At 47.1% G+C, this 9,988-nt stretch overlaps 1 protein-coding gene across 1 annotated transcript in view; it reads left to right on the top strand.

The window, feature by feature from the left end:
• Positions 1–4,754: 4,754 nt before the first annotated feature.
• Positions 4,755–9,988, top strand: part of TPCN1 (two pore segment channel 1) — a 25,058-nt gene continuing 19,824 nt past the window's right edge. The window contains exons 1-4 of the mRNA XM_010178943.1: positions 4,755–4,871; positions 7,406–7,582; positions 9,354–9,467; positions 9,728–9,858. Of these exons, the coding sequence (XP_010177245.1) occupies positions 4,839–4,871; positions 7,406–7,582; positions 9,354–9,467; positions 9,728–9,858 (455 nt within the window). The 5' untranslated portion in view covers positions 4,755–4,838. The remainder of the gene's footprint in view (positions 4,872–7,405; positions 7,583–9,353; positions 9,468–9,727; positions 9,859–9,988) is intronic.

The following is a 9,988-nucleotide window of genomic DNA, read 5'->3' as shown; positions in this document are numbered from 1 at the left end:
TCTTTCCCTGTCCTCCTCTGCGGCCCGGTGGCTGGTGCACTGTGGGGTGTTTAGCAACTGGTACATCTCCAGTTGTTGGAGATGGTTACTGGAGCTGCCTGGAGCGTGTGTCCTGGGCAGCTTGACCTTGCCCAGCTGTGGGAGGTGACACCTTGCTTGCTTTGCTCTCTCGCTGCTCAGTTTGGTGCATCCACTTGCAGCAACCTTGTAGGGCAATGGGAGTGGAGATCTGTCCTGTCTCCAAAGTCCTGTGTCCTTGGCATTTCTTTTTTTGTCTACCAAGGGAAATATTACTTGCATGTGCAACTCATTGAACAACTAACTTGCACGTTACATGCACTACACATGTGATATGCAGTCAGTATGTAGGACAGATTAAACTATAAGAGTATTTTTGCTGAATTATGTCACTTGCCCAGCCTTCCACATCACAGGTATACTTGGTAAAATGGCACTGTCTGGACAGGATGGCAGCTGCCAGCTCCGTCAGGACCTTCCTCAACCTTTTGGGAGAAGGCTCTGGTAAAGGCACATGGCTTTGGAGTCAGTCGATGAGATCGTTAGAGGCGTCTCAGTCTGTTTCAGTTAACGCCATAAAAAGTGTGTGCTATCTGGAAAGCAGAACATCTGGCAAACAGGCTAATGAGAGCCAGACTGGGGGAGCTCTGAGGCAAATGTACGAGCTACCCTGTAGAGTTTGTTTATAACTCTTTGCATTTGTAGGAGGTTACCAGTTTGTTGGATTTTTAAAATTTATTGAAACAAGTGCAGACACCAAAGATCAAACAATGAAAGTCCAAACCGCCTCCATAAAATAGCCTGGCTGGGGAGGGTGTTTTATCCCTGGTTCCTGTGCCTGTCTTCAGTCCCTTATTCCCCTCGCAGCCCTGCCCTCGACATCCCCCGTGGCCACACGAGCTCCAAATGAGAGGAGTTTGCTTGCGCTCGCAGCCAACGGAGAGTTTTTCCTTCCCCTAAGCAGGGAATTTGTTTTGCAAAGGGAGAGGTTTGGGCTCTGGGAAGTTTATGCTCCCTCTCTTTCTTTCCTTTTTGTTTTTTGTTTTTTATTGTAATGATGACATATGGAAACTATTTACACAGGAGCATGCTCGGCTGCGCTGAATGGAAATGGTGGAGTCCCGGCAGTATCGTTCCGGATGCCTTGTGTAAGCAGCCAGCTGCTTTTGCTTTTCCTTTTTTTTTCTTTCCTCTTTTCCTTTCCCCCCCTCCCTCTCTCCCTTTTCAGGGAATGGCTGGGATAAGTTACACAAGTGTGGAAGGAAGCTTCACCATCTGTGAACAGCTCTGTTTGTTTGCTTTGTCGTGCCCCTTGTACTGTGAACTTCACAAATATCTGTTTTCCTCCTTTTTGCTGGGAGGGGGAAGGCTCCTTGCTGTGACCAGTCAGCGCTCTGACTCCTTTCCCATTAGTTGTTCGTGTTCACTGTGAGCAAATTCTGCGATGTGCCAAAATAGGAGAGCGTGGCACATGAAGCCTTGCTTTACCACCACGCTCACGCTTAAAACCTCTATATCCCACAGCTCTAAGCCTTCCAAAAACTTGCACTTAGAAACACCCTGCCACTACGACAGCGACAGGGAAATTGTTTAACTGAAGTCTGAGCCACCTTCCTCAGAGGGGAGGGGAGACAACGTTTAGTTCTGCAGAGAAAAATCTTTCAGTGCGTAGCTTTCCCTTGAGGAAGCTGCGAAATCGAGGATCGGCTTTCGGAGGGGAGGGAGGGAGGAACTTGGACGCTGACTTGTCTGCCTCTCCCCAACTCCGAGCACAAGCGCGCCTGCTTCCCGACGCGGCGGCTGCCATGCGGTGGAGAGAGCCGCCCGCCATCTACTTTGAGGATTACGGGAGTCCTGTGGAGAGATCCTCCTATCTCATTGAGCGCGATACTAATGGTAAATGCCGTCGGGGACGTTCTGCAGCACGAGCCGAGCGGAGGTTGCATTAGTCTGTGTCATTGTTATCTTGGGAGCAGCTGAGGAAATTAGCTAGCTGGAGGGCTGCCAGGCAAACAGTCAGAGGGGTTGCTTTTCAAATTTATTATTATTTTTATTATTATTTATTACCCAGATGATGCCGTTGCCTCGGGGATGCTAGATCAACCTTCTGGTACCTGATGGGGAAGGAGCTGATCCACAAAACGCAGCTCCACACCGGAACACTTCACCAGTACATTTTCTGTTGTCTGTGCCTAGAAAGATGATGTCTGGTTTAGACAGGAGGAAAGCATCTCGGTTTCTAGAGTTATTTTTTGTGTCTGATTTGCATCTTTGAGTGCTGTTTTGTATTCACAACCTTCATCTCACTGGGACATCTCTTCTGTTTCAGCCGCAAGTCCTTTGTGTGAAATCACTGAATCATAGCATAGTTTGGGTCAGAGGGGACCTTTAAAGGTCATCTAGTCCCACCTCCCCCTGCAATGAGCAAGGACATCCTCAGCTACAGCAGGTTGCTCAGAGCAACCTGAGAAATGCAGGGAGAGGTCCTTTTTTGATGTTCTTAAATTTTTTATGTACTGTAATGCTCCACTAACATGGTAATATTGTTAGCAACCTGCTTAATATAGCCCTCTTCCCCAAAAAGAGCTAGTGCAGCCAAGGTGTTGATTCTGTGCTTTTTCAAGATCCTCTGAACTGTGTGAGGTGAATCACGCTTGGATTTTCTCCGAGAATTTCTCTGCTTGCTGTGTTTCGAAGGCGAGTTATGGAAAGGCCTGAAACTCCAGCTCCTGTCAGCACCTTCACAGGCGTTGCTGCTTTGAGCAAGGCATCCTGCAGCCTCCTCCCACCACCAGCTAACGAAGGAGCTGTGGGTGACGAGCCGTGGAGCTGTCCAGGGGCCATCGTGGGTGGCACACGCAGCTCTGGGTGTCGGTGGACAGCAGGTTAGGTGTGACAGGAAGAGGAGGCACTCTCTGCTGCAATGTGCCGGTCACTTGAGTGCCTCAGCAAAATCTGGGGGTGTTGGACAGCTCTGTGCCTGTCTCTGGTGATGCTTGAGGTCTTTGGGGCTGGGGGCTGGAGGCCCCCATGTGTTAGGATGGGCATGAGAATGGGAAAACACTTGTCTTCTGGGCAGTAAAGATCTTTAGGAGCAAGGCCAGGTTCCAGTGAAGATGCGCTCCTTCCGCAGCTCAGTTAAGCGTTAAATGCAAAAAGGTTCTTGCCCTCAGGCTGCAGCGTGAGGGAGCCTGTGTCTCTGAAACACACATACAGGAAAGGCTTCGTAAATAATAGCATTTAAGAACTTTTTAAAGCTCACGATGTAATGCTTCTCATTTTTGCATATTGCTGTCATCTTGTATTTAAAAAGCACCCAAACGCAGAAGACTGCCATTCCACTTCTGTGGATAAATAAAAAGCTCCATCGTTCCGTTTTTTCAAGAACTGCGCTCATTCAAGGTGTCACAGGGGTGTGGGGGAGGAATCGGCCTCATTCAAGCGTTCGTCCAGATTTTGAGTGGTATTTTAAGGGTACGGGGGAAGCAAGAAAGAGAAATAGGCTTAAATGCTGCAAGTTTCTCAGCAGTCTGAGTATGCAATCTGGGAAGTCTTCACACATCCCAGATAAATGTTATCTCAATTTGATTCGAGGGTGGAAAAGGCAGCTGTGGCTCTGCATTTGTGATGGGGTTTCTGATTTCTTCCCACTCCCGGCCTTTCTGCCAGCAGCACGTGGTGCCGTTTCTCATGGTGGGCGCAGAGTTTTTGGCATGGTCTTTCCCTGCTCCAGAAGGTGTTCTAGAAAGACTGCATCAGTGATTCAGTGAGGATTATTTTGCCATAGCAAAGAGATGCAGCAAATCTTCAGTGTCATGAGAGAGAAAAAGAACCTCATTGTAATTTTTTCCTACTGTCGGATAACTTCTCTTAAAACAGAGAGAGCAAGGTATCACATCACAGCTTCTGGGCCATAATAATTGGGGCATCTGCGCTTTCGCACTGGCAAGATCAATTTTACGTGTACTCTCTTTGGGAACATGAGGCACTGGAGGAGGGAGGTCTCTGCTGAGAGCAGGAACAACCGTGTGCTTTGAGAAATGACTGAAATTTTGGGGAATGATTGAACTTCTGGAGAACTGAGCGCGTGGCCAGCTCCACCACGGGTTAGGACCACGCGTGGCCCTGGCGCAGGTGTCGCTTCTGTGGGGTCTCTGCTCAGTGTTCTTTGCCAAAGGTGGCAAATAAAATCCCCAGTCCCAGAAGAAACCAAGTGGCATTCCCTTTTTGAACAATAATTGTCTTGGTGCATGGTTTTCATGCGTCTTAATGGACTGAGGCTGTAGAATGCAAAAAAATGGCAAGTGTTGTGGTGTTTCTATGCGTGCCCAGCATAACTCTCCCATGGGAAGGGCACTGTATGTGTGTAGCTATGTTTGGGAGTTACTTATTGCAATAGAATTGTATTTTTAAATGAAATTCTTAGTTATGAAATCTGGTACGAGTGTTCATTCTTTCCTGGTGCTTCACCGATGAGACATTCGTAAAAGTTTCAAAATCAATGTCTAGGATATGAACAGAAAATTAATCCTGCTGTTTGTTCTCATCAGACGAGTGTTGGTACTTATCTTCACCAAAGAGAGTGCTGCAAAGAGAAATTGTTACTGGGTACTCTGCCACCTCCTGATGCTTGTCTCTGGTCCCAGCGCCTGCCTGGTCTGCGTGCCTCCTGATCAATCTCGGCTCGCTTAATTGCAAATCAATGTTTCTCTTATTGTACTGATGCAGACGGAGGTAGCTATGACGTTATTAACGATGCGTCCAGCCCTGCTGCGGGGGACTGCTGCGCGCAGCAAAGCTCTGCCCGCCACAACTGGGAAATGAACTACCAAGAGGCAGCAATCTACCTCCAGGTGAGCCCTGCGTGAAAAATGGACTTCTGAAACTGCGGTAGCTCTTGATTATAGCAAAACCCTTCCGTTTTGAGGTTGAAAAACGTGGTGCTTTGCAAAGGAATCTGCTCGAAGAGTGGGGAGGTGCTGGAAGCACCTTCAGATGGGCTCTTGACAAGTCATTTGGGAGCAACTGAACAAGCTGCCCATCCTCTCCCATCTCTCCCAGAGTCAAGGACTGTAGTAGTTGAGGGATTCTGCCACCTTCCCATGGAGATTTGCATAACTTGTCCTAGATCGTTATTATATCTCTTCAATGAATCTCTTCAATCTCTCCAGGGTGAATGGTCAGCGCTCTTCTGGAGACATCTCAATCCAGCCCTGGCCACAGATTTGGTGGGTGGCCTTGGGGTGTTCATTTAGCATCAGTCAAGCCCTGCAGGTCATGTAAGAATGAGAGAAGGTAGAGAGCTCGATTTCTAGAGGAAGAAAGCATGCCAAGGTTAGGATCAGCCCAGGAGTGAAATGTATCCTATTTAAAAAGAACAAACAGCAAACAAAGAAACCAACCCCACCGTGCTCCACTTACAGGAAACACCACTGGTAAATCAGCAAAGCTGTAGTATTTTTAAGATTGCTGTGTGCTCTGGTGTGATGAATTAGTTGCCAAAACTGAGCTTCCACAGCTGGCCAGTCTGAAATCGTTGCTGGTTCCCTCGCTGTCCTTCCTTCCTCCTCTTGTTCCTGTTCAAAGGCTCTGCATTGCAGTTTGAGATGCTTTGGTCCCAGTTAGGTTTCTTTCCTGAAGCCACTGCGAGGTGATTGAAACCTCTTGTTCTTCCCTGCTCCTACCCCACAGGACTGAGCAGGATTGCTCCTCTGACATTTTAAAACCAAGTAGGCTTGGACCTTGGTAAAGCTTCAGCTTCGGCGTACCCTAGAGCAGCACTACCGATATAATCATAGTCCCAGCCCCTCCCAGGCTTTTGTTTAAACTCATGATTATTGGAGAGCTTTGCAAAGGGTCATTGAGCTGCTGCGGTGTCTGATGGTGATGCACGCAGCAGGCTTGGCCCTTCAGATGCAGATTACTCTTGCTGCTGCCTTGACCAATGCTTGTGATGACAACGTCCTTGAAATGAAGTAGGCGCAACTTAAAGAGCATGCAGATTGTTTATTTGAACCAGTAGCTGCAGGCAAGAGCGTCTTATCTGAATAAGAGGACTTTGCTGTCCGCAACGTTTTGAATTGCTTGGCTACCAAGAGGCAGAATTTAGACTGTTTTTCATTCTGCGAGTGTGCTTTGTCAGGCGTGAAGAAGAATGCCCTGCTGATCTAAGCTAGCGGTCTCTTTGAGTGGGGGGGTTTGAGTTTTATGGAGCTTGCTGCTGCGTTTTGTCCTGCTCGCAATCTGGCTCGCTGACCCGGCAGCGTGCGCTTGTTTGTTCTTAAACAGAGTGGGAGTTTGCCTGCGAGAGGAGTAAATGAGAAACATTTGAAATCCTCTTCTGAATTAGTCTCGAGAATGCTTCACTGCTTAAAGGAGATCCTGTTTCCTGGCCTTGTTATCCATTTGCAATCACAGTTATTCCGCTTTGATAGAAATAGCTTGCTGTCCTTACAGTAATTGCTTACCTGGAAAGATGTTTATAAAAAAAAAAAATAAAGCAACATCTTCTTGTGCATCTGAGTGTCCCAGCTGGGGAGAGATGATCTCTGATGACAGTTCCCAAGAGGCAGGAAGTTTCTGTGGGTGACAAAGGCCCTTTTGCTTCAACCATTGCCTTGAGAAAGAGAAGAAGCTGTTGGGTAGTTTTGCATGAAAAACCTCTACATTCTCTCCAAACTAAGTTTCACCCTAAAGGTAAAACTAGTAATGATGTAGCTGTTTAAAAATCAGTTGTAGGCAAACTGGTAAGATGGAGTATCTGACCTTTTAATGTTAATTAAGCTTTCTAGTTAAGAGGGAGTGACAAATCAGCATAGGGACTTGTTAATTTTTCATGGAGTCTGTCTTCTCACATTCCTGAAGCAGAAAACACTGCGTGTGCTCCAGTGTTTTCTCCCAGACATTTTGCAAGGCCAAGATAAGGAGGAGCAACTGTCACCAGGTGCCCTGGAGCTTATCTGCGTGTTTTGGAGTTCTGTCCTGGAGAAGTTTAATCAAATAAGTCTGTAAACATGTGGAAGTGGTTGCAAGTAAATGAAGTGCTGTGTTTGTGCTGGGTTGTTGACTAAAGTTTCTTTGCCTACCTTTATAAACTCCTTCAGCACCCTTCTTCATTTTGAAAAGGCTCAAGGGTTTCTGAAGCAGGAGTTTGTGGATATTAATGAGTTTCATTACTGAAATATTCTTATGAACAGAAGGGGGTGTCCCACGTGTGTAGAGTTCATTCCTCAATAAACAGATCAATGTCAGGCTGTGAAGTGGGAATAAATAGTCTGTTGGGAATTGTATCTAATCCTTATAAAAGTCGGCATTCTTCATGTGGAAAGCTCTGTTATAGTACTGAGAGTCACTAATGCTGTTCTCTTCTTTATTCCTCCTGCCATAGGAAGGAGAAAATAACGATAAGTTCTTCACTCACCCCAAAAATGCCAAAGCACTTGCTGCCTACCTCTTTGCACACAATCACCTTTTCTACCTAATGGAGCTGAGCACAGCACTCCTCCTCCTGCTGCTGTCTCTCTGCGAGGCTCCGGCTGTTCCTATGCTCCGTCTTGGCATCTTTGTAAGTACTGTGGGGCAAAATGAAGAAGTCTGCCTGTTTTGCAGTGGTGGGTAAGAGGAAAAAGCAAGCTAAACATAGAGGAAGAAGATAGCAGTAGTAGGGAAAAAAACACCTGGGTTGTTCTGTAAATTGGTTAACAGCAGATACGCCAGCCAGCAAACATCCTTTTTTCGTCTGACATGCATAGACTGCAATAAAGTGACACTTATTTCATACTGTCAGTTGCTGAAGTTCTTAAATTTTGTAGCTGAGAAGTATGTGGCTTTTCCTTTTTCCTGAGGTAACCCAGGAATCCGAGTGCTCTGACAGGGTGGTTTTAGAGTCATCGCTAGGATTGGTCCCATTCTAGCACCACTGCTGCTAGAACTCAAACAGATCTCGGCATGGGACAGGCTGCTAAACCTTCTCCTGTCCTCTCCTCCCCTCCCAGTGTCGGGAGGACTCTTTTTAATGCGTGTATGTGAGTGGCTTGAGGTTTTATGTCTGACCATCACAAAACGCAGGTTGAGAGAAGAGACACCCAAACTGGTGTGTACTGTTGTCAGTCCACAACCAGTTAACAACCAGTTCAAGAAGGACAGGGAACTGCTGGAGAGAGTCCAGCGTAGGGCTACAAAGATGATCAAGGGAGTGGAGCATCTCCCTTATGAGGAGCAGCTGAGGGAGCTGGGTCTCTTTAGTTTGCAGAAGAGGAGACTGAGGGGAGACCTCATTCATGTTTATAAATATTTAAAGGGTGAGTGTCACGAGGATGGAGCCAGGCTCTTCTCGGTGACAAACAATGATAAGACAAGGGATAATGGACACAAACTGGAACACAGGAGGTTCCACTTAAATTTGAGAAGAAACTTCTCAGTGAGGGTGACAGAGCCCTGGACCAGGCTGCCCAGAGAGGTTGTGGAGTCTCCTTCTCTGCAGACATTCAAAACCCACCTGGACGCCTTCCTGTGCAACCTCATCTGGGTGTTCCTGCTCCGGCAGGGGGATTGGACTGGATGAGCTTTTGAGGTCCCTTCCAATCCCTAACGTTCTGTGAATTAATGAGGTACCACTGTCGGGCACAGTGCTAGGAGCTGCTGTTGCTGGTGGGAGAATCTACATCTGCTTTTGGAGCTTTTAGTGGCACCCTAGGACCGTGCCGGGGGTGTAGAACAGCCTTGACAAGCTGGGATCAAACTGTTCCTCAGGATGAGTCAGGGCTGCATAACCTGACTGCAAACCCAACTCCGTTTGGGTTTTGAGCTGTGACTAAAGCCGAGGTTCTAAGAAAACACTGTCATCTTCTTTGTGGTGCATTTTGCATCTTCTCACAGAGAAGGGATCCATCAGCACTGCCAAAAGCAGCGTTCTGTTCCAGAGCTGGATCAGGACCCTGTCTGTGGTTGTCCCAAATACCCAGTTCAAGAGAAAACCCTTCTCTGTGTAGATTCTCTCTGCCCAGCAGCTCTCCTTCCTGCATATCAATACATTTTTAATCTGTTATTCAAGTCCAAAAGGAAAGTTAATTTTGGGAAATTCTGGGCTGATACTGAATAGAGGAAAATTGTATGGGCTTTAATAAAAGCACAAAGCGATTAATATAGAACCTTGGAAAAACAGTGCTGTGCTAGCTTTAACAGTGGCCTTGGGTTTCCCTGCGTGTCACAGAGCTCTGGTCAGGCTGTTGTCAAACCCACGTGTTTCTTGAAAAAGAAAAGGCAGAAGTGTGACCTCTGATGTGCTGCTGTCTGTAATCAGAAGCACTGGTTTAAGCTTTGCTGTGTTGTAACAGGTCCATGCAACCCTGGAGCTGTTTGCATTAATTGTGGTAGTCTTTGAACTCTCAATGAAGATGAGGTGGCTGGGCTTCCAAACCTTTATCAGGCACAAAAGGACGATGGTAAAGGTAAGTTGTCTGTTTGATTGTCACTGTTTCTCCTTTAGCATCTTCGGGAATCAAAGAACCAGATTAAATATTGGGCTGTACTGTAGCAGAGATGGCTTAGCCATGTATCCCAGCTGCCAAATGATTCATCCAAGATCTCTAAGCTCTCAGAGACTCCTCCCATCCTTAAAGTGTCCAAATAAACGGGTGGTCAGTGAGAACTTTGCTTTTCCCAGAAGGAGACTGCAGCTGTGCCTCTCATTGAAACCCCTTTTTTGCAGACTTGCGTGCTGTTTGTACAGTTCATAGAGGCCATCGTGGTGTTGGTGCGCCAAACCTCACACGTCCGGATAACACGAGCTCTGCGCTGTATCTTCTTGGTGGACTGCCGTTACTGCGGTGGCGTCAGAAGGTGCGTGGTCAGCTGCTGTCATGCCTTGGACTGGGGTGGAGGAAAAGCACTCTCATCTTGCAGGCATCTCGGGAAAATCAGCATCTTTCATGGGTGTTTCAGATCTCAGATCGTTTGTAGTTGTGACTGA

The sequence above is a fragment of the Mesitornis unicolor genome, unplaced genomic scaffold, assembly GCF_000695765.1.
Source record: "Mesitornis unicolor isolate BGI_N332 unplaced genomic scaffold, ASM69576v1 scaffold45980, whole genome shotgun sequence".
Classification (NCBI taxonomy): Eukaryota; Metazoa; Chordata; class Aves; order Mesitornithiformes; family Mesitornithidae; genus Mesitornis; species Mesitornis unicolor.
The sequence above is the reverse complement of the archived record's forward strand: the minus strand, read 5'-3'. Positions and strand labels throughout refer to the sequence as shown.